The sequence below is a fragment of the Pectinophora gossypiella genome, chromosome 10 (assembly GCF_024362695.1).
Source record: "Pectinophora gossypiella chromosome 10, ilPecGoss1.1, whole genome shotgun sequence".
NCBI classification, from domain to species: domain Eukaryota; kingdom Metazoa; phylum Arthropoda; class Insecta; order Lepidoptera; family Gelechiidae; genus Pectinophora; species Pectinophora gossypiella.
This window is the reverse complement of record NC_065413.1, coordinates 2,488,090-2,513,441: the sequence shown is the minus strand read 5'-3', so window position 1 is coordinate 2,513,441 and position 25,352 is coordinate 2,488,090. Positions and strand designations below refer to the sequence as shown.

General features: G+C 39.1%; 1 protein-coding gene across 2 annotated transcripts in view; it reads left to right on the top strand.

The window, feature by feature from the left end:
- Nucleotides 1-25,352, top strand: part of LOC126370271 (uncharacterized) — a 156,980-nt gene that overhangs the window by 98,417 nt on the left and 33,211 nt on the right. For both annotated transcript variants that reach the window (XM_050015096.1, XM_050015095.1), the window contains exon 2: nucleotides 25,122-25,330. In XM_050015096.1, coding sequence (XP_049871053.1) covers nucleotides 25,211-25,330 — 120 coding nt within the window. In that variant the 5' untranslated portion in view covers nucleotides 25,122-25,210. The remainder of the gene's footprint in view (nucleotides 1-25,121; nucleotides 25,331-25,352) is intronic.

Below are 25,352 nucleotides of genomic sequence, written 5' to 3'. Positions count from 1 at the left end.
CCACGGTCACGCCGTCAACTTAAAATCATTAAGATGTTTGGCAAGCCGATCCCTTGGGAGGAGCAAGTCAAATATCTCGGCGTAGTCTTAGATAGACGTCTTACTTTCAAGGCCCATATCAAACGTGTGCGCGATCGCGCCGCGTTTGTAATGGGCCGTCTTCACTGTCTTCTTAACAAGCGAAGTAAATTGTCCCTTAGGAATAAGGTGAAAATCTACACGACTTGCATCCGTCCGATCATGACCTATGCAGGGGTAGTTTTCGCTCATGCGAGTCCCTCTCAAATCCACCGTCTACAGGTAATACAAAATCGTTTCATGCGGAAAGCCACGGGAGCTCCGTGGTTCCTTCGCAATGAAAATCTGCACATTGACCTAGGTCTGCCAACCATTGCCCAATGGCTCAAATTAGCTTCCAAACGTTTTTTCGATTCTGCTCCGCACCACCCAAATCCCCTGGTAGTTGCGGCTTCCGAATACATCCCGCTTAGGGACGGTACTGAAAAGTATCGGCGTCCGAAGGACGTAATATACGATCCCGACGACCCGATTACTCTAGCCATAGAGGCAGCCAATCAGCTCGCGACACCAAACACTTCAGGACCCCGATACCGACCCCGCCGGCGTGGTCGACGATTTCCCTCATTCAGCGCTTATCGCTATCGACCCACTAGGGTCGATTAATTCTTTCAAATATTTTTCCTCTCAGACGACGCCCTGAGCCGAGGTTCGCGCCCAACTGGGCACCCTCAGGCCTGTTGTCTTAAACGTTGTACCGGGTGAGAGCCTTCAGCGCTCCCCATTTGTCCGGCCAAGTAGTTAATGCCATCTGCGGCAAATCTACAATAAGTCACGTCAAAAAAAAAAAAAAAAAAAAAAAAAAAAAAAAAAAAAAAAAAAAAAGCCACTTGCAATAAATACATTAGTGTTCCGGATTTCATGTAACTCGGGTACCGACGGACACTACAATATTATTTGATTTGACATACGTAACCCATTAACCAAACGTTATCCCAATCCGGTAATTTGATGCAACATCACGTTCGGGGTACATAATGCTCGTAATCGTAGTAGATTTGAAAAGTATGTGAGACCTCGCACTTACAATGTAACTAAGTCCTGCTTATTATAGACTGCTCTATTCCTCGGTGGTCCAGTGGTTTAAGTGTTGGGCTAACGATCCGGGGTCTCGGGTTCAAACCCCGGTGGCGACACATTACAAAAATCACTTTGTGATCCCTAGTTTGGTTAGGGCATTACAGGCTGACCTGATTGTCCGAAAGTAAGAAGTCGTTACATGAGCCATGTCAGGGGCCTTTGGCGGCTCAATAGTAACCCTGACACCAGGGTTGATGGGGTTGGTAGGTAATCCACCTCACAACCCGCATGATAGAAGAAGAAGGGTGTAGGGACTCTAGTCTAGTTTCTATCCGTTACCTACATGGCGTATGTATAACGGATTTAGTGTAAAACGTAAATAATCTAGCCTTTTTCACAACCCACTCGATAGAAAAAGGACCTCTGCCTACCCTTTCGGAGATACAGGCGTGAAGTATTTTTTTTGACGTGACTTATTCATTAACTACTTGGCCGGACAAATGAGGAGCGCCAAAGGTTCTCACCCAGTAATCAGTTTATTTATTTTTTATTTTTATTATTTATTTTATTGGACGACCAACAGCTAATATTACAAAATAATAGTTCATACTAAAAAACAAACAGCCATTTACAGGTCCTCACCAATAGTTTAGTAATAGTTTAGTTTAGCGAATGCTAAGACAACAAACTAAATCCTCAATAATCTCAGTTTCCCGACACTACCATTGCGTCGGTCAAACAGACTGATAAATACATCGAAGACGATTGGGAATTCCTTATGGAAATGAAACCGAAGACCGAACATTAATATCATAGTGAATTCACTTTATGAAGCGTTTAGTAGATCCTTTGGTACAATTTGACTTCAACAAAGGGCGCATATAATCCAGCCCATATGTAGAGTAGATCCGGCAACCTAAATTGCTGAAATTACGGCTAAAAGCATTAGCTTGGGTGTAATAATTGGGATCAAGAGAGGAGGAACTAGCGAGAATTATGTCAGGATCGAAGCAAAACGAATTCCTGTGTTAGAGGATGATGGAAATATGAACGCCTGCCGCTAATGTTATAGCAACGCGTCGTGTTGTGTATTTGACACAAAGCTCTTATAGGCTCTACTCTCTCGTTCGAGCGTTAAGAACTACCAATACCTACTTATACCTAAATAAAATGATTCTATTCTATTCTATTCTAGTACCGATTTTTATGTAATAGCACATCCCGGACACTTCATACAAAACACCTCGTTTTACACAGATACTACACATTGACGTTATCGTACACGCGTAGCTGTGTGTGTGCCGTGTGACGCCTATACGACTAAAGACTTAAGCATCATCATCACCAGCCCATTAACGTCCCCACTGCTGGGGCACGGGCCTTCCCTGTGGATGGATAAGGAGATCGGAACTTAAACCACCACGCAGGCCCAGTGCGGATTGGTGGTTATTAACGACTGCTAATGCAGCCGGGACCAACGGCTTAACGTGCCTTCCGAAGCACGGAGGAGCTCGAGATGAAAACTTTTTTTTGTGGTCACCCATCCTATGACCCATCCTATGACCCATCCTATGACTAAAGCATAGAATAAGGAATAAATGCTACGTATAGAACGGCAACTCTCCACTCCGCACCAGCGTATGAGCTAGGCTTACCTCACCCCCCTCCAACATAGTTTAGACTTAAATCGTATGGCGCCAGAGGTCATACACATAGATGCGCGTGTACGATTACGTCAATGTCTGGTGTCTGTGTAAAACGAGGTTGTTTGTATGAAGTGTCCGGGGTGTGACTAAAGGAATACCACAGGGGTGAGGTAAACCTACCTAAGCCACCGGTGGGAAGCAAAGAGGTTGGTGGAGATGTTTTTCACGGCTAACAGCCGGGTCAAGGGCTTAACGTGCCGTAAGAAACATGGAATGACTTATTTTTTCGCACAATCAGGTGACTGACTGAGGCAAACAAAAGAAGGTCTTGCAAAGTAATTTTGATAATATCCCCATCGGGAATCGAAGTGCAGTGCCGAGTGTTGAAGTAAGTAAGACGAGACTCTTGACTTCATTTTATTTTATAATTATAAAGAAAGGAATAACTACTCAGTGTAGCTCAGCACGAACGAGCGAGTAGAGCCTATAAGAGCTCTGTGTCAAATACACAATACGACGCGTTGCTATAACATTAGCGGCAGGCGTTCATATTTCCATCATCCTCTAACACAGGAATTCGTTTTTCTTCGATCCTGACATACTTCTCTTGTTTCACACACGCACGCTCGTTCAGAATAGATCGTACTAAACCTGCCCTCAAATTGGTCAACGTATGAAAGAATAACCATAGAGATAATGTTGCTATCTTTAAACTTGGACCAAACAGGAAATCTCTAGGGCCTCGCAACTGGCGTTTAACTAACGTTTAACTAGCACCAACTTTAGTATAGTTTTCTCAACTTTAATTGCTAACTTGAAGATTCCAAGCTATTGAAGGCTTCAGCTTAATATGTGTTTACAGACCAAAGTGTTAGTGTGCTTTTTATCGTAATCAAAAGTTTGAATACTCCTTTTGATTGACATTGTTATTATGTTGTTTAGTTCAAAGAATGCCTAGGAAATAAAAAATAGAAAGAAGAATAATACTACGTTTAGAACGGTAACTCTCTGCCCCGCACCAAGCCGTGTCGGGCGCCGCGCTAGACTTACCTCACCCCCTCTGGGTCTTACTTTAGTCTACGTGACTTTGTGGGTTTGCATCGAGCAACAGGGAGCGCATACAGGTTGTCTCTTTCGCACGCACTTACGCGGTAATGCGGTAGATACCTACACACTAAGAATGAAAGATTGTATGGAGTGTCGGGGGTGTATTTAAAGGTAGGTACATGCTATTGGAAACATCGCAAGTATTAAGACGTTGATTATACTTCTTTAGACTTGACTTCTTTTCTTTCCTTTCTTCTCTTTCTTCTCTTTTTGACTTTTTTCTTTTGATTTTATCTCTATAGTTGCTATGCTTCACGGTTCGTGCACATTACTACATATCTATAGAACGAGGGCGTTGAAGTTTCTGAGTGAACGCTCTTTACGAATCCCGGTAAGGACAAAACTCAAAAATCGCATTGTGATGCCTAGTTTAGTTAGAACATTGCAGACTGTTCATCCGATTGTCCGAAAGTAAAGTAAAAAAAAGGTCTGAATCATCACCCTGAGTATTCGTTACGATGTCAGTAACACCCTGCATATTATTATGCATATTTTTTATTTATTTATTAAAAATAAGTACAGTACTTAATACATTTTTTTACACTATGTAATCCGTTTCTGTGGTGCCTCAACAATAAATATTTCTTTCTTTCTGTTTTTCTCTCTTTCTCCCTTTCTCTCTTTCTTTCTTTCTTTGATTGAGCTAAACGTTTAATTGCGTTAAATAAAAGCAAAATAAACCAACACATTACCTCGGTTCCCAGCTGAAACTTTACCAGCAATTATTGTAAGTGCAGTATTGTACAAACTGTACATCCAGTGGAATGATTCACAAATCCTTTGTTCAGAACTTTTTTAAATCGTTTTTATTTCCACAATAATTCGCTTTGTTATTTCGGCACGTATAGTTAGTTACAAATTGAAAACTCTTATTGTATGAGTGATAAACTAGTTTTTTACTAGAGATTTACAAACATAAAAAAACGCAAAAGCTAAAAATTAACTACTAAAGTAACAAAAGCTGAAAAGATCTGATAATAGTCTTGCAACTGATGACAGATTACATGGAAAAAAAACAAACATAAGCATAAAAATACATAAAACCATAAAACAAAAAATTATAAAAGATACCTGTCTAATCGAAAAGACAAGCTCAATAATATGATAAAATGCTAGCACCGTTCCTATGCTGAATAGGACAACCTTTGCACCAGAAACGTGGACGTGATTTGAAACTTCTTTTATACATTATTAGTCTCGCCCACATCTCGCCCAGAACAACGGGGTATAACATAGAACCCTTGCCCAGGGATGCGGGTGAAGACCTTAATGGTTGCAGAGGCGGAGAAGAGAGCCATCGGTACGGCAATGCAGGACGGAAGGGGCAAGTCACAGGAACTGTAACCTGGAACCTGACAGAGGGCAGCAGTAACTGTACTATCAGGGGCAGAGGACAGGAGTCTTCAGCCTTTGAAATATACTAGTCTGGGCGCTATCCCACTCGCGCCAGACAGAGTACTGCGGGGGCAGAAAGCAAGAGGGAAACCACTGCCCTAATTTCCCCTAAAAACACAGTATGAAGAATGCTACACCGACAAGAGCGTGGCTCTCAAATTAGTGATGATGAACATTGCGCACTTACTTTTATGTGCTGTAACGTCAAATTGTTGCAATATTGCTTTTTAGATGAATAGCTTCAATGTGACCATTTTATTATTGTAGATTTTCTGGGAACTTCTCATTCTTACAGAAACTTCCTACGAAAACTAAGTAGGTAACAAAAAGTCTGGAGGCTTTCAAATTCAGAAAATACCTATGTCGGAAAACTGATTTGGGTACTTTATTTTGTATTTTGTAGGGATACGCAACCAAACGGACGGAAGCAATGAACCCTAAAACCTTTATTTCCTCCGAAAATCGTTAACGACTCCACTTTATTGAACCAAACACTGGGTGTTAGCGAAACGTCGATTTTTATCGAAAACACACGCACGAAAATTCCATTTTCCGCCACATTACGCAGGTCGATGTAAGATGCTGTGAAAACGGTCGCTGCGTCATAGAATAAAGAATCAGACTACGAATAGAACCGTAACTCTCCATCATCATCATCAGCCTACTGCAGTCCACAGCTGGACTGCGCCCCACACCTATTTGTATCGTATGCGCAACCTCATCCTAAACTAACTACTTATCATAAACTAAGTGCTCACGCTTCACCGAGACTTGTGTATGATCAACGTGATAGGTGGTCCTTTTTTATTTTTTTAGTAGATTAGCCGCAGATTGCATTAACTACTTGGCCGGACAAACGGGGAGCGCTGAAGGCTCTCACCCGGTATATAGGTGTTCCGTATCGCCGTCTATAATGGTAGAATCGAATGTGTTAATCTTCTTCTTCTATCGTGTGGGTTGTGAGGTGGAATACCAACCTCATCAACCCTGGTGTCAGGGTTACTATTGAGCCGCCAAAGACCACTGACATGGCTCATGTAACGACTACGTACTTATATACTTACTACGTGCCTTCCGAAGCACGGATCATCTTACTTTCGGAAAATCAGGTGTTCAGCCTGTAATGTCTTAACCAAACTGGGGATCACAAAGTCATTTTTTGTGGTATGTCCCCACCGGGATTCGAACCCGGGATCTCCGGATCGTGAGCGCAACGCTCACTGAATCACTCAATGCTCACTCAATGAGTCAATAAAAACTGTTGATGTCTCATTGGTATAAAGTCCGGGGCGCACACAGAAGACCACAGTCTTGGTGAGCACTACGCATTAAAAATAAAAGAAAGATACCTAGAACTTGATTTCTCGATAAGTGAGTGAGTATTTCTTTATTACCGTAAAATATAAGTTCAAAAACTGAAAGCCGACTACGGAAAAATCACCCTCTAAAAAGTATGAAAACACGTTCTAAGACGTATACGCATACATCTAATCTAATCTAGCCTGCAAGATCCCACTGCTAGGTAAAGGCCTCCCCTTCCTCTTTCCATTTTTCGCGGTCCTGTGCGTACTCCGACCAGTCCCTCCAAGTCGTCACACCATCTCCTTCGAGGTCTACCGCGACGCCTGTACCAATCATGAGGCACCCAATGCGTGACGATCCGTGCCCACCGCTCAGGGCACAAATACATACATACAAACACATAGCTGTCAAACACATAACCCTCCTTTTTACTTCGCCGCAGTCGGGTAAAAGTATGTGATTTAGTCATGCAGTACAATGACCTTTTGTTTTTATAATATACGTAGATTTATATATCTCACTGTTTTCTATCAAAACATTTTTCTTGTAACAAGATGTTATTTTCGCTTCGTCAGGCTAAGTGTACAAAGTTAGAATACAAAGTTACGTAAACGCTTCATAAAACAAGACGTAAATGTCTAAGGTACGAGTATGTGATATTAGATATTGCTTTGTCTTTTACAAGTTTCTGTGTGTGAAAACCTATTTTATTATTTAATATATTATATTACTTAATTTAATATTTATATTTATCTTAAATTATATTATTTAATTTTTTTTATTTATTTATAATTTATTTATTCAAAAAATATACACTGCAGTTTTACAAAAATTATGTTTCGCCAAATTGCAAAACAGTTTGTTGGCGGGTTTAAATACCCAATACAAATTAAGCAGCTTCTTTATACTTCTATATCTAGTCTATTCTAATATTTTTAAAAAGGTAAATTTTGTGAGGTTACAGTTTATTTAACAAAAAGGTCTTTCACTTATAGATTTCATACTTTTTAGAGCGTGATTTTTCTGTAGTCGAGTTTTGGTTTTAAACTTATAATTTTATTAGCCAAATTATCTGCAGCCATCATCAGCTAATTCTTTGTGATTGTCAGATGTTTTATTCCTGATAGGCGTAGTGGGGCAAGGAGATATTGAATTACGTCGTGGTTTTTCCCGAGAACTATGTAAATTACGCCCCAGGAAGTTTGCTGCGCTGCGTTCCGTTCGATAGATGCCTCACAGTCAACCTCTTCTGCGCAAATTCCGGTGCTCCGTTTAGGAATCGCTTTTCGTTCAACAATAAAGTAAAATCCTCATTCGACTGTTGATATGTTAGCCCAGACATGATGAGTAAACGGAGGAAACGGAAGCGGTCAGGTACGCAGGATATATTAAGGTGCGCAGACGTTCGCGCAAAACGCAGGCGCATACACTTGTCTTACCCCTCCTTGCTTCAGTGGAACGGAAAACCGATAGGACTGAAGGAGAGGTCAGATGATGTGTCTGCCTGACGATAACTATTTGCCCTCTACCGTCGCCCTAGGCCCTGGGGGGTTAAAATGGCCACATCGAAGCAATTCATCTAAGAAAGCAATATTGCTATTTGACATTTGTTTGCATTGCGCACTTACTTATACATATATGCGCAATTGTCAAATTGCAATATTGCTTTCGTAGATGAATTGCTTCGATGTGGCCAATTTCTCAATTCCCAAATATTCGACAAAATGGAAGACAGTTTGTGGCGAAGATATGCGCTCGTTTGGTCTATTGCTGCTATAATCTGAAAACGTTCCATGATTTTATTCTTCCCCGGTTCAGCAGCATAGAAAATGATATCCATTCAGTTTTGAGGGTTGAGACGCCTACTTCGGTAGACACCCTTGAGAACACGTGACCTCTGGGTGGTGCTAATCGAGCGACACATTTTAGTAGGCTTCAGCCGTGGTTATCAAACTTCAGACAAAACCTTGCTGACAAGCGACGAAAGTCACCTTGATATCAACTCAGAATCATGGTTGATGGTTATGAAATTTTTGTTTTTTTTTTTTTTTTAAATTATTTTCAGTTTTTGCGACGGAAAATTCCAATGGATATTGTCTCAGAATCGTGTTAAGAATTATCCCTCAAAGTTTTTCGTTACTATGTCACTAACATCCTATCTATTAATATACAGGATATTGATAAATAAAACGAAAACGTTTTATTCTAAGCTATATTTCATCCAATACCAAACAGGAGACAACAGAAAATCAAACTAAATGTTACGTAACAAAAAACACATTACCAAAGACAGAAAGTTATTTTTTCCATTGTTCCTGTGTATTTTTTCCATAAAACTGATTACGTCTAATGTTTCTGACAGGATCAGATGTCCGACTGTAAGACATAATGGACTGTGACAAATGTGGAGGGTTTCCAATTTGTTCTAGCAATGTTGACCGACATAACATAACATAAGGTCACGATTAAGTACACCCCGATTGGGTTGGGGTAGTCAGAAGTACAGTCGTGAGTAATATCATGTACCCACTTTAGAACCCTGTCGCACTATCATATTTGACATTTAATGAGATTCACGGTTTAATTTGACAAAAAAGTTAATGTGACATGGTTTCAAAGTGTATACATAATATTAGTACTCGTGACCGTACATTCATCGTAAGATGACTAAATACCTACCTACACCTCACCGTGCTTTCTGATAGATCAACGTGATAGAACGCCGTATTCACTGACGCGGAGATGGGCGGAGAAGAGCGGAGATGTGCGGATTTGACCAATCACAGCGTTCGAGAGAGCGAAAAACGAAGACGCTCTGTCACTCTCTCCCTCACGGTGATTGGTCGATTCCTGCACATCTCCGCTCCTATCCGCACAGCTCCGTGTCAATGGAAACGCAGCCTGATCGTCGAGCAAACTGTGTTAGTGAATAGTGCACTTGAGATAAAATAATAACTCATTATTCAAGTATGATACCGGGGTTCGAACAGGCGCTCCTTGATAGTGAGGCAAGCCGACTGGCATCCAAATATCATCCAAAATGCTTGTCATCATTATTATTATCTTCCAACCTCCCTTCACTTAAGCTTTATAATATTATGGGTGCGAGGAAAATCCATGCTGGATAAAGGATTCAGCGATATTTTTTTGATTGATCGCTTAGTTATTTCTTACTTGAACTATATTGGGCTGGTTTCGCCTTCGCGGGTTGGAAGGTCAGACAGGCAGTCGCTTCTGTACTTGTTCGGACTTGTCAATTCTTCAGGTTGGGTAAGCGGAGTCTGTGAAAAACGGGATAACGTTAGGGAGATGATAATCACTTCGCTATTTTCTTGTTACGTTAAAACCTCCGTGGTCTAATTAAACTGGTTACGCGTTCAAATCCCGGTCGAGTTACTACTAAGCGGGACCATTGCTTTGGTTGACTTGGATGTGGATATCTACCCGCAGTAGATAAGCACTTGCGTATTACTTATATCGTTCGCTCATAACATCCTGTACAGTCATGAGCAATATAATGTACCCACTTTAGGACTCTGTCGCACTAACATATTTAACATTTAGTGAGAGTTACAGTTCAATTTGTCAAAAAAGTTAATGTGACATGGTACCAAAACGTATACATGTTTGCTCGTGACCGTACACAAATCAAATACCTAGTCTAATAAAGGTCTCTAATAACAGTTGGGAAACCAAAGCGGATGGCACATTACATAATATGAGCACTTTACATTCGGGTTGGCTTTGGTCCCAAAATATTCGGTTCAGGGCCCTTTAATTACAAAATGGAAACTTCAATAGAGCACATTAGACCGGAGGAGGCGTGAGGTAAACCTAGCTCAGCCGCGGATACGCGCCGCTGAGCGGAGAGTTACCGTTCGATACTTAGTATTATTCCTTATTCTATGCTTCGATGCACATCGATAAGTTAATCGAATATCTATAGGTCAAGGTTCGCTTCCAAATGAGCCTTGTTTTCTTCAAAAAAGTTAATGTGACATGGTACCATAGCGTATACATATTAATGCTCGTGATCGTACCTACCTTGATCTTTACTCCCCTTGCCCCCATTATTTGTCCACCACTATTTGTTTAACAGTACTTATTTAACGTTTTTTTTTAAAGAACATCTAGGGCCCTGTGCCAAGGTTTTTCTTGCAGCTTCTTTTCCCCGGCTATACAGGTAGTGAGAAGCAGCAGTAGTTTTAAGCGGATGAGACGTTCGTTATTTAAAAAAATACGATTCATAGTGTATGTTATTTACTGAATAATGTATTAATTTTGGATTTGAATTTGATTTTTTTATGTAACGACGTCAACGTAATAAACTTCATTACAGTGCACTCTTAAATAATTTTCCTCCATTGTCAAGGTCAAAATTATATTTGAATAATGAACAACGTTCGTAATTTAATAAAAGAAGGATGAGCGTCGAATAAGATATAAGGGACTGAGTTACAACGCAGTTTTTTCTTTGAGTCATAATGAGTATTAAAATCTTAACTGTAGCCATAGAAAAAGGAATAATACTGTGCTGTGGTGTGTGTGGTGTGGTATGGGAACAGCCTCCGTGGTCTAGTGGTTAGAGCGTTAGGCTCACGATCCGGAGGTCCCAGGTTCGCTTCCCGGTGAGGACAAATCACAAAAATCACTTTGTGATCCCTAGTTTGGTTAGCACATTACAGGCTGATCATCTGATTGTCCAAAAGTAAGATGATCTGTGCCTCGGAAGGCACGTTAAGCCGTTAATCCCGGTTATTACTTACTGATGTAAGTACGTAGTCGTACATGACTCATATCCTATGGCGGCTCAATAATAACCCTGACACCAGGGTTGATGGAGTTGGTTAGTTAGTTAGAGGGCTCTATTTTCCGCATTTAGTCTCTAAGATGGCCCATCATGCGTGCTATTGTTTACTACGTAAGCCAACCTAACTCTTTCCAAAAGTTCAGAAGCCTCTGGGGTTTGTTATCCACCTCACAACCCACACGATAGAAGAAGAAGCATATCCTTGCATACTTATCGTAAGAACCAGAGTGGGTTATACTCGTAAAATGTAGCGGCTTCTGAACACCGATCGCTGTCACGCGATTCTGTCACTGTTACATAATTACCCCCAATTATGTGTGAGGTGGCGCAGCGATTAACGCGCTCGGTCTGCGATTGTTGAAGTAAAGCAACTTTCGCAAAGGCCGGTCATTGGATGGGTGACCACAAAAAAAAAGTTTTCATCTCGAGCTCATCCGTGCTTCGGAAGGCACGGTAAGCCGTTGGTCCCGGCTGCATTAGCAGTCGTTAATAACCACCAATCCGCACTGGGCCCGCGTGGTGGTTTAAGGCCCGATCTCCCTATCCATCCATAGGGAAGGCCCGTGCCCCAGCAGTGGGGACGTTAATGGGCTGATGATGATGATGATGTGGCAGGACCGCGCGACAGACTTCGATGTCTGTTTATCACTATCTTGGCCTAAGCGACGCTGATTCCATCAAAAATAATCCTCTCAGGTGTCGCCTTAAGTCAGGGTTCGCGCCCACCTGGGCACCTTCAAGGCTTTTCTCTTAAATTTTGCGCATGAGAGCGCTTAGAACTCCGCCCAAATAATTAACGCCGTCTACGGCATGTTTAGTCTAAAAAGTAAACGTATTTTTCTATTAGTTCTAAATAAAATAAAATCGAAACAGTCCGACTAAATAAAACAAAAATAAGCGCATTTCTTGGAACTGAATTTTACGTTTCTAATACAACTACGTATTTCTCTTGGACTTTGAAAAGTATGTGCACTACCGTTCTATTCAAACAGTTCGGTGGAAGTTAATAAATGGGTTTGAATTTAAAACGTTGTACCTATGTAGTTTCTGACATTTAATGAGACTTACAGTTTAATTTGTCAAAAAAGTTAATGGGACATGGTATCAAAGTGTAGACATATTAGTACTCGTGACTAATGACTACGGGAGTAATACACCCACTCCTTGCCAGTGTTTAAGTCCCATATATTATACAACAACAACAACATAAACAGCATATATACGTCCCACTGCTGGGCACAGGCCTACCCTCAATCAACTGGAGGGGGCGAATATATATTATAATAGGGGGCGAATCTATCGTCATTATCCAGGCAATAAAATTGAAAACCAATATTCAATATATTCAATATTCTTTATTTGCATACTATGATGGTGTACAAGTTTGTAAGTTACATGTATGAGTTTCACATCATAGACCCTTTCGGGCACAACAGAATAGAAGTTTAAAAGAGAGGAGGAAGCTTTTCAAGTAGTAACATCAGTATCATTAAGGTATTCACTAGTGCTATAGTAACATTTATTAATGAGAAGTTCTTTTATTTTTTTAATAAAGATTTTGTCACTTTTTTCTTCTTTTAATATGTTAGGCAGTTTATTATAAATTTTGATGGACATCACATATGGGCTACAAGAATGCAGGACGAGTCTAGATATAGGTAAATTTAATCTTTTTCCATGGCGCAATGTGTACTTTACAGGGAGATCTTCGCGACGTTTAAAAAAATCTTGGTATTTACGAACAAATTTACAAATTTCTAAAATATATAAAGAAGGAAGCGTAAGTATTTTATGATTTCGGAAGTGTGGTCGACACCACCACGTAATATCATTCATCTATGATCTAAACCTAAATTCAACCTGATTAAGTAGAATTCCGTGGTACGTCATAGAGTCCGAACAGGGAAAAAAGTACACAAATTAAAGTAAAAAAAAATGTGAAGTGAAGTAAAAGTATACAATGGATTCTGAGATTTAAGTTATTATTTGTACGAAAAAAAACAATAACGAGAAACGGAAAGAAAGTAAAAAAACAAAAGTGAAATAAGGGAGTCTTTTTCGGCTACCTACTTAAAACTTTACAAAATGGAGTTTGAGAATATTCTAATTTTAAATTGTCCAGGAAGTTCTGGTACCAATAATATTCGCTTCGTAACATAACTTGTAATGAAACTAAGTATTAAAGTTAATAATGTAGATTTATTTGGAGAGAAACGTTTTCGGTTACAATACGAATATATGCGCAAGAACAACTGAACAAAAGAAAAAGCATCAGCTGACAGTGACAGATAGATAGTACAATATTTAGTCACTAGGGGGCGTGCCGGTCGCACGTAGAACGAAACGCGTTGCGTTTCAATTATGCAGTGTTCATCGATCAGGTTTATGTTCATATTCCAATAACTTGTTTATGACTTTATCACAATTACGGTAGTCAGTACATCCATCGCAAAGTGAACTGAGTACCCCTCACCGAGCCTTCTTTGTTTCGCTTCGTACATCAGCGTGTATTTAACAGACCTTGCACACGAAATTAAAAAAAAAACTGATTTCAGGGGGGTCAAAATGGCCACATGGAAGCAATTCTCCTAAGAAAGCAATATTGCTTTTTGACATTATGTTTGCATTGCGCACTTACATTTATATGCGCAAATGTTAAATTGCAATATGGTTTTCTTAGATGGATTGCTTCGATGTGGCCATTTTAACCTCCCCGTTTCGCGTATTGGTAATATCACGAGTACAGAATATACCTCTATAGCATTATTCAAATAAAGAGTCATTAAACATTATCAATAAATCGCGAGGATTCCTGTTGCCTCTCATTTTTGCAAATTAAATCAAATGAAGTGAATTATTTTCGTATTAATTTTTATTACCTTTGTAATAAAATTGAGCCATGTCACGGGCATTTGGCGGCTCAATAGTAACCCTGACACCAAGTTTGTGATAAAAAATGAAATGAAAAATGAAAAATGTTTTTATTACCAGAAAACAATACAAATTGGCACATAAAATAGGATGAGTACTTATATTAAAAAAATTTTAACAAAAAAAAAACCGACTTCAAACGCAAAACTAAAAAGCAATAAATAAATTTACTTCGCACAAAGTAATTAGTACGTATTTTCAATTAGTTAATTATTTTATAAATCTGAAGCCGGTGCCAAGGAAATGCTACAACGAAGTACCGATTCATATATTTTTCAATACTGATTGTTTTGTAATTTTTTGTTTGACATTGTTTTGTAATTGCTTTGATATAGGTATTAAACAATATTGTGTGTACATAGTAATTTGATATTGTAGTAGGGTTGTTGTAGCATTTACTTGGCACCGACTTCAGAATTATAAATTAATTAACTAATTGAAAATACGTACTAATTACTTTGTGCGAAGTAAATTTATTTATTGCTTTTTAGTTTTGCGTTTGAAGTCGGTTTTTTTTTTTGTTAAAAATTTTATTTTATTTTACGATTTTAAGTGATGGTTAGACCGAGCAAGGATGCAGACAGACAGATTTTCTGATTTATATTCATATATAATAATATAATATATTATTAGTAGTGATCACAATTATTATTGATGAACATGTTTACACACACACACACTCACACACGCGCTAACGCACACGAGCACACGCGCACGTACACACGCACACACACAGACACACGCACACACACACACACACACACACACACACACACACACACACACACACACACACACACACACGCGCGCGCGCGCGCACACACACGCACACACACACACACACACACATGTGTATGTGTACATACACACATGTGGTTGTCAGTGGAAGCTGCTATCATACACACTCACGCATACATATAGATACAGTAGATTTCGCGTGGTTCGCTCGCTGCTAAAGCAGCTCGCGTGTCCTGTTTATTCGAAACTGTCCCTCTTCGTATGGCGGCCATCTTGTTTTTCCGCCATTTTGTTTTATTTCACCGGCGACAGAATTTGACCAAGATTTAAATGGGTGTCGTGGAAACAAACAAAATCCAGGTGCAATAGGTTTGCCAGACCGTAGGATGTCTCCCTGATTGGGAGCAGTTTTCAAAGATGACGTTCCGATCACACCCCTATACATCATTTTTACCCCCAAGACATTTTCTGAAAAAACAAAATTTTGTATGGCGGCCATCTTGTTTTTTCGCCATTTTGTATTTTTTTCACCGGCCATTAAATTCGACCAAGATTTAAATAGGTTTCGTGAAAGAAAAATTGGTTCAGGTGTGATAGTTTCGCCAGGCCGTAGGGTGTCACCCTGATGCGGAGCAGTTTTCGAAAATCGGGAAGTATTTCCATACTTAACATGACGATCCGATCACAACCCCGATATATATTTTATATCCCGAGACATTTTCTGAAAAAACAAAATTGTGTATGGCGGCCATCTTGTTTTTCCGCCATTTTGTTTTTTTTTTTTACGCGCTATGGAATTTGACCTAGATTTAAATAAGTGCTCTGAAAGAAATATTGGTTCACGTGCGATAGTTTTGCCAGGCCGTAGAGTATCTCTCTGATGCGGAGCAGTTTTTGGTGACCAGAAAGTATTTCCGTACTCTACATGACGTTTTGAGTAAGCGCCCCATACATTATTTTTACCCAAACGGGCTTCTTCCAAAATCGACAAAATTTTGTATGGCGGCCATCTTTTTTTTCCGCCATTTTGTTTTTTTGCACCGGCGATTGAATTTGATCAAGATTTAAATACGTTTCGTGAAAGAAAAATTGCTCCAGGTTGTATAGTTTTGCCAGGCCATAGGGTATCTCCCTGATGCTGACCAGTTTTCGAAGGTCGGGAAATTTTCCCGAAGCCTAAAGATCGATCCGATCAATATGACTTTACAAACGCACTAGTCGCTCCTACGATTTTTGAAAATTCCCCTCGATTTCTCTGGTCTTCCATCATCAGATCCTGACTTCCTTGACATGGGACCCCCTTGGGTATATCTCCTTTCAAACAAAAAAAGAATTATCAAAATCGGTTCATATACGACGAAGATATGCCCGAACAAACATAAAAAAAAAAAAAAAAAAAAAAATATACGGTCGAATTGAAAACCTCCTCCTTTTTTGAAGTCGGTAAAAATATATCCAAATGAACAGAGGTTCCCAAACTAGGCGGAGCCTGTATCTTGGGAAACCGTAAAAAAATGGGTACATGTGATATTGGCGCATAGTTTGCCAAAGGAAACTTAAAATTAAACTTACATCTAAGTATTAGAGCGAAGGGTGTGTGTTAAGTAGCAATATGAATGTGTGAGTATACGAGTTTAGTGTATGCCAGTGTAATAGTAGAAGTAATCATAACAATAATAAGTCAGTATCAAAATAAGTGCATATGTATTTATGTATGTGAGAGTGTATGTGTGGGGGTCAGAGTTAGGATAATTTTATGTGTGTGAGGGTGTACGTTTTTCCAATTTATGTATGTGAATATAAGTATGTGTGGGTGTAAGGGTGAGTTTGTATGAAGGTATGTTATGAACGAGTATGTTACGCAAGTATTTTTAAAAGAAGGTAGAAGATATTAGATGCAAGGATGTAAAAGTGATTCCGTAGTATCATAGTCAAGGGACTTTAACCATGTTACAATTGAGAGTTTTGCAGCCCTAACAGTGCTGGATTTGATGTCACAGTGGTTAGCAACTGTGTTATAGATTTTAGCCCGAGCATAGTGTCCCAGACGTTGGGCAAAACTTGTATTTACCAGAGGGACTTTTATATTGTAAACCCGTTTAGCAATGAGAGAGGGATAATCTGTTGAGCTCAGTGTAGATTTATGTGTGATAAGACTGGTGTTTAGGATATATAATTGACGCACGCTTAAGACGTCTGCCTCTTTATACAGATCACAAGTAGAGTATCTGTAAGGCTTCTTAAGCATAACTTTCAGCAAACCACGTTGAGCACGCTCCAAGTCGATCAAAATCGATTTGGCCGCTCCCCCCCAGATACTAATACAGTAAGTGATGATGGATTGACAGACAGCAAAATAAACTAGTTTTTGGATATTTAAACTTGCCGCACTTCTAAGCTTTATCATTATTCCTATTAGTTTACGAACTCTTTTGCAAAGATAAGGTTGGTACTCCACCTCACCACGCACACGATAGAAGAAGACCTTTGTAAGTTTCTTTTTTTGAAGTGACCTATTGTAAATTTGCCGTAATGACATTTATTACTTGGCAATGAAGGACTGTACTAAGCTCCCCAAATATAATATAGATGGCGCTGTCCAGATTTAACGTGATAATTACCTATTTTCTCATTACTCGGGTACATAATGATTCAAAAATACAGTGTAATGGCAGAAATATAAAAATAATTGTTGCTTGATATTTGGATCACATTATGTATTGAATTATGTTGCTGCCTATATTGCTTCTCTTTATTTTGATCAGAATAATAATGGGTGGAAGATGTAATTGTGCCGGGGTGTGTAAATAAACTTAAACTTTATTAACTTAATACAGGGTTCATACATAATTTCTTAATATAAGTAACGCATTATAAACTTAGTCTAGTGTTCACTAGTATCTGAACTAGGCCGAGCCTGTATCTCAGATATTAGTCCCTTCCTTGTGTACAATAAATACAATGCGTAACAAACAGAGTAAGTATAAAGCGCAGTATATGGACCGGGAAAACAATAAGTAATCACAAACATAGATCAACACGGACCTCCTTGGATCATCACAAACAATCATCTGACTATTCTTATTTTACTGTTACAAACAGATTTTCAACCTTGTCATAGTTCTGTTGTTTTAGGGCTTTTCGGCGGGAAACGGGAACGGGACAGTTGCTTTCTTCATTCAGTAATCTAAATATACGAAGTCTATAGTATAAACTAAATATACGAAGTGGTGTTTTGTGGTTAATGATCGCATTAAGTTAGTCGGAAGACATTCGCGAGTGTTATTATATTGGAGTATTCAATAAACAAAGTGTATCTGCCTATTTTCGCTTCGTGCCGGGAAGCCGCTTCATAACTCAAAAGTTTATGCGGACTTTTGAGTTAATTCGTTTGGGGTTCGGAGTAGGAGTCTACTCCGAGGGTGGGGGCTTAGGTTTCATCATCATCACCTTTCATCATTTCATTAATCATCAAGAAAAAAAATACGTCAGACATGGCTGTATGGGCATAGTTCCCTTTGCCTTACCCTTCGGGGAAAACTAAAACAAACATCTGTTGTTTTAGCCAAACTGTCAGTGTCAGTGTAATAAAAAGGGTCCTTATTTATACCCAAAAACAAACCATGAAATTGTTTACAGTGCCATCTATGTTATTTTTGAGGAACGTAGCTTTGAAAGTCGCTTATTGGAGAGCGCCGATGGATCTCACTCGATATTCAGTGCACATAATATCTTAAAATCTACTGCTAATCAACAAGTTTATGCTATTAGCTAGAAGGACTTGCATGTTGGCCGTGAGTTTCGAACTGTGCAATTTAGTTGGTTCCAAACATCGGCGATACATCTTCTAAATTCCTAAAAACAGTTATAGGTTATTCGGGCGCTTATTTTTTTTTAATTTGCTGGCTTGACTACTAATATGGATAATATTTTTAGATACTATTATTCAAGACAAGAATTTTAAGGAAACCGACATTTTAAACGATCGTTACCTTTTATTTCAAAACGTTTTGTATTGTTTAATTATAAAAAATAAAGTGTTTTTAAAAGCCGCTTCCATATTTTCCTAGCATTTTATGAAATTTAAGCAAATAAAATCCCGAATATCACTGCTAATAACAGACAAACGAGTTCTGTCAACACATCTGACTAGATCAGATATAAGATGGCGCCCGACAACGTTCGACCAATCGCGATCGCTTACGGAAACTTGTCGTGTTCAGCATCTTGCGCGAGCCAATCAGAACACAGTGTCCCGTTTTCCCTGCCCGCTTTTACCTCGGCTAGTTGACAGAAGTAATTCTATCCAAAACAATAAACATAAGGCATTATTATTTTGTTGACGTAACTTCTTGTATATTGCAAATGGCTACTACTACCTAACCGGACAAATAAGGAGCGCTGACGGCTCTCATCCGATACAAAATTTAAGACAAATGGAGGAATGGCCATATTAAAGCAATTCATCGAGAAAAGCAATATTCTTATTTGACATTTGTTTCCATTGCGCACTTACTTGTATATGCGCAAATATAAAATTGCAATATTGCTTTTAGATGATGTGCTTCGATGTGGCCTTTTTGACCCCCCCCCCCCCCCCAGCAGGCTCTGCACGACAACCACGCCGCGCGCGGCGTGAATTATATCGAGGCCTTCGACCACGTTGCGTTTATTGGCCGTAGCCCTCAATATAATTCGCAGACCTTGCAGGTGTCTATTTGTTTATATCGTCGATGGTTCCGAAACTCTAATTTGGTCTACATGGGAACTTGTGTAGCTTGTTTCGTTCAGTTTCTTAGAGCACGCCATTAATCAAGATTAGGATTGTGTATTTATTTGCCCACTTTAGTTAATTTGGTTTTATTTGTAAATAAAATTCGTAAACCAGGTATAAGTTTTGAGAAAGATATAACAACTAATACTGTTTCTTAGCGGGAGGGTTAGTCAAGTCGCGTAAGTGTTACCCAAAAAATCAACTGTAAGTATATCGAATAATCAAAAAACAAAACAAAATAAATCTCTTCAAAATTTCGTTAAAAAATATTTAATTGGAATTCCAAACGCTGCATGAGTTTTTTAACGAATCTTTTAGATACTGATGATTGTAACGTACGTTTTAACATAATCTTCATTATTTTTATTCTTGGTTTTCTGTTTTCATTGTGTATAATTTTTGTTTGTTGTTGAAGTACCCTTACAGGGTTCCTGTTTGTACTTTCCGCTACTTTTAAGACCTCTGTAAACATCAGGAATGCAATAAATATCTTATCTTATCGATTATTTTCTAAGCCCGTAAATAATTTAAATATCGATGTGCCTATCGCGTACTGCTGATATTGAAAATTCTTCAGTTATATCGAGTAATCGATAATCGATTATTCAGTAACACTAAGTTGCAAACAATTTCGAAAATCCACAAGAATTGATATATATATACATGTCAATCTCCTAGAATGTTATCTCTGTCGCTTTCGATTTTCGTAATCGTTTGCAACTTGGCTTAGGCTTCTGGGTATCAACACAAAATATAAAATACGTGGAGATATTGTGTGTACGATTGATGACCTAGAACATATTCTCGATGATTCGTCCTTTCTGAAGTACGAAATAGGGTCAGCAAAAAATAACTGAATAAAATGGCTGAGTTGAGTAGATTTGGGCCGGCCCTTATATTGGAAACAAGGAAAAGTGATTTGTTATCCAAATTAAGTCTATATTATCCCTATGGTAATAAATAAATGTATTGCAAGAATATGTCATTTCGAATATACCGAAATTGTTTCGAGGCTTATCTAAAAATGGAGTTTACCTGTTTACCTGATGTATTTACCGTATATGCTGGAATTCCTTTTCCATTTCTAATTTCACAAATACCCGTGGGAACTCAAAAAAAAATTGGGAAATGAATTCGTTTCGTCTGAATATAAATTGCCCACTCAGATATTTGGACCGGGCTATCTCGATTCAATTTCTATGCCTTATTTGATACTTTAGGTCACATAGCAATATATATCTTAGGTTCAGTCTTTTATTTCTTGGTTTTCTGCGAGTAGTCTCTTGGGGTCTGGACTTGTTACGAATGGTAATACAACGGTTCACGCTATGTTTTGGGGTCATATATTATTTTGCCGGCGTGGAATTTTGATCAGGCTTCGTGCCTAGGGATGGATTTGGCTGAGAATCTTAATGTGAGGAGTGTGAACCCTCCCTTATGGTCTAAAGGCTCCCTTTGATAGGAAACAAATGACGTTAGAGACACGGTCTGACGTGAACTTCTCTGCCGTCTTCTGTATTTCCGAATGCATATAACCCAGATGCTTTCAAGTCCAGAGTGAACAGGCACCTTCTAGCGAGCTCATTTTTTTTTTAATTAAGAGAGGTTTGCTCTTGACTTCATTCTTCCACGAGGAGGAGAAGAGATCGACGTTGGAACGAGCTTACCCAGAAAATGCCTATTCACCCGTGATTTAAAGGACCCCAGGTTATAAGATCGCTCCATCTTAGGCCTCGTCAATGCCAAGTCTGGGGCCAAGAGAAAACCCACCAAAGGCAAAAAATAGAACTTTTGTACGACGCATGCTTATTTCGAGGGTAATCGTTTTTTTGGTAATCGTGGCGCCACCACAGTTGTTTTTTTTATGAAGTGACTTATTGTAGTATTGCCGCAAATGGCATTAACTACTTGCCCGGAGAAATGGGGAGCGCTAAGGGCCCTCACCCGGTACAAAGTGTAATACAACAGGCCTGAGGACCGGTACATAGTAACTGGGCATAGTACTCCGCTAGCCACAAGTTGGTAGTGCGACTGAGGATCGAAGATCCCACCACAGTTGTGCCACCAACAAGAAACCAGGTAAGGTAGCGTTTATACAGCTGCATACATTTATTGGTGTCGCGACCGTGGTTGCTCGTACTATCACATCACTAATTTAAGAGCCACGCTCTTGTCGATGTAGCATTCTCCATTCTTGTCTATCAAAGGCCAATTCTTTCACTAAACTCCCCCTACCCCTTACCCTTTTTACCCGTATTACTATCTATATTTTTTTCTTAATTCCTAATTCAGCAGACAACTAAATAATCTTCAAGTTCAATTGAATGTATTGGGTTGAATCCTAATGTGAGGACTCGGAAGGTATTTTCCTTTTTGGGGCCATAATAAATTGGGTCCTAGACCATGATCTATCGTAGGTTTTTTAGATCCTATTTGGAAAATGAGCCGAAGACAAGATTAAGTGTTTACTATTAGGAATAGGAAACGACGTTCCAGTAGATTTCACATCTGGAAAATACTTTAGAGGTGGTCTGGTAACAACTACATAATATATGTTTTTTTTTCTTTATATATTTTCTTTATATTCTATATATTTAGTCTTTCGCAATGTATGCTACAAAATAGATAAAGGCTCGTCCAAATCCAGGTTTTTTTAAAGAAAGGCCAAGTCAACAATGCTTTAAACCAGCGAGCATGAAAACTTAGATGAAAGTAGACGAAGCGAAAGAGGTGTCAGGATCGTAGTAGTAGAATTTCGTGGTCTCTGCCTATCCCCAACGGGAAATAAGCGTGATCTCATGTATGTGTAAATAAATGTATATGTATAAATCACTTACATAACTCTAAGTTTTTACATCCGACAAAATTATAAGTTCGATGAAGCACTAGCATTAGGTAAATACAGTTCCTCGAAAAAAGTGAAGTTCTCTCAGATTAATAGTCGAGTTTGTTTCTAAACGGGGCAATTTTTCCCGAAGTTGAAAAATTAAACGCACGACGTTCCTACGTAAATTTATTACATGCGATAAATCTTGTCGCTCTGGGGTCAGCGCGCCTCTATTGGCATCTTAGAATTGCAACTGCTAGAGTATTGACCTTGAAGAGGGGAAGTAAGATGAAGATATAGTTACATAATACATTGTTTTAGGTTTACGCGGTTATTATCATCGAGTAAATTTAAATAGGGAAGACGGGTTCAAATTATCGAGCATGTAGAATCCAGTGGTAGGTGTTTTAAAAAGCTTAAAACGGCCTAATGTGGTGACAAAACGTGAGGACACAGTGAGTGCGGTTTGTCGTAGTGAGTTTAGTGCGAGTTCAGATGGTTCCGAACATTCCGATATCAAATACATAAACAAGCGGCAAAGAAACAGATACCTATGTCTGCCCGTAGAAAATTATAGATCTACTTACTCCACTCCAATCTCGTCAATCATCCCGTGATAGTGGCACTTGAAACAGTGTCGAAATATCGGGAGTCTCATATCCCTGATTTAAACGCGGTAAGAACCCGTTATTATGTGTTTTAATTATAGTTACATAAAAATTACGCCAGATCATAGAAACAAAGGTGATATGCCCTTAGCACTAAATACACGAGTCTGCATGTCGTCTATTACCTAACGTTGGCGTGTGAAGCGGCTTCACCAAGACATTTCTGGCTGGACTGCTGGCTACATCGATTTACATTGTTCATTGTGATATTAATATGCGGTTGTCGATAAATCGGCTTGTACTTTTAAAGCTCGAGCACGTACTTTTATATACCCTTTCCTCGCCAACTATGTTGTGTTGCCATTAACCGGCCACAAATCCTGGAAGCCTCGTGATAACAATTATTAAAAAAAATACTAAAACTAAACTACTAATACTATAATTTGGAATCAGCGTATGAGTTCGTGCCATTTGCGTTGGAAACAGCGGGACCTTGGGGCATTGAGGCCAAAGCTTTGGTGCGTGATGTTGGTCGCCATATAAGGGTTGGAGGCGGAGATCCTCGAGCTGCCTTTTTCCTTGCGCAGCGTATTTCACTTGCGGTCCAGAGAGGCAACGCTGCAAGCATAATGGGTACGTTCAGGCGGGGCTCGCTTTCCGGGGGGCTTTTTGACGCCTGATATGGTTTTCTATATATTTGTATGTTTTGACGTATTTTAGTGTAGGTAGGTAATTTGACTATGTTATATATTTTATTACCATTGTAACTATAATATTTTAATTACTTAAAAATATATATATTTCAGACGATTCATCCATATTGTGTTAGTTACATTTATCGAATTATTATGATCCAAACATGAATTACATCCCAGCAGGGGATAAAGGGATTAGAAGAAGAAGAAACATGAATTACAATTCATAAAGTAAAATTCAGTGGTTTACAGCCCGAGCCGGGTTTCGAATCCGTCACACTACGATCAAAGCCAAGCGTCCTCCGAACAGGATCACAGATCCTTCAGAAAGGCTCATAATAATTTTTAAACTCCTAAACTAGAAATTTTATGTGCACCAAAAAGTAAAAATGTTCCAACATAAACTCAACCCCAACTGCGGCAAATTTCTTGAAAATAAAAGTAAAATAAGTTTCTTAGAATATACGCTTAAAATTTTTCGTAATATATAAAACCAACGTTCTTGGGTATAAAATTCTAGGTAAATAATTTCTTAAGCTTTTATCCAATCTCATAAGTGTTACTTAACTACGCAAAACTTTGTCAAACTGTTTAAATAACATACATTATACAGAGTGTAAGTGAAAACTTTCAGGGATGACACAGACCATAATTCTGAATTGATATCAAGTAGAAAATTCCACTTGATATTAACTCAGAATAATGAGCTGAATCATCACTCTCAGTATTCGTTACGACGTCACTCACTCCCCGTACAAGTACTTATCCAAGTAGCCATAAAAGTACATATGGGTTAACGCCCATACTAACGTGACACCATAACAAATACTGAGGGAAATGATTCAGACCATGATTCTGAGTTGATATCAAGTGGACTTTCCTGTCCGAAAATTCATGAAAATTTTATTTGTCAGTTCCTAACTTTTGCGACGGAAAATTCCAATCATTCCTCAAGGTTTTCGTTACGATGTAACTAACACCTACTTATCCGAAAAAGTAACATAATTCCGTGCTACTACCCCAAATACCTCCACCAACCCGCAGTGAAACAACGTGGTGAAGTATGCTCCATAAAACTGGTTGATTGAGGGGAGGTTTGTGCCCAGCAGTGGGACGAATATAGGAAGTTTAATATGTTTATGTTATGTCACTAACCCGACACATGTTAACCCGAAACCTTCTCTTTCCAGGTGTGACCAGCCTCCGAGACGTCAGGCTACTTGTGGAACCCACAACCATTATCCGGGGAGGCACGGCTGCTCTGATCTGCTCCCGGGACATGCAAGACGCCCCTCTGTACTCCGTCAAGTGGTACCGGGGCAATCACGAGTTCTACAGATACACCCCTCTGGAGGAACCTTCCACGAGGGTGTTCACTATACCTGGGATCTACGTTGATGTGAGTATTTAGTTGAATATTG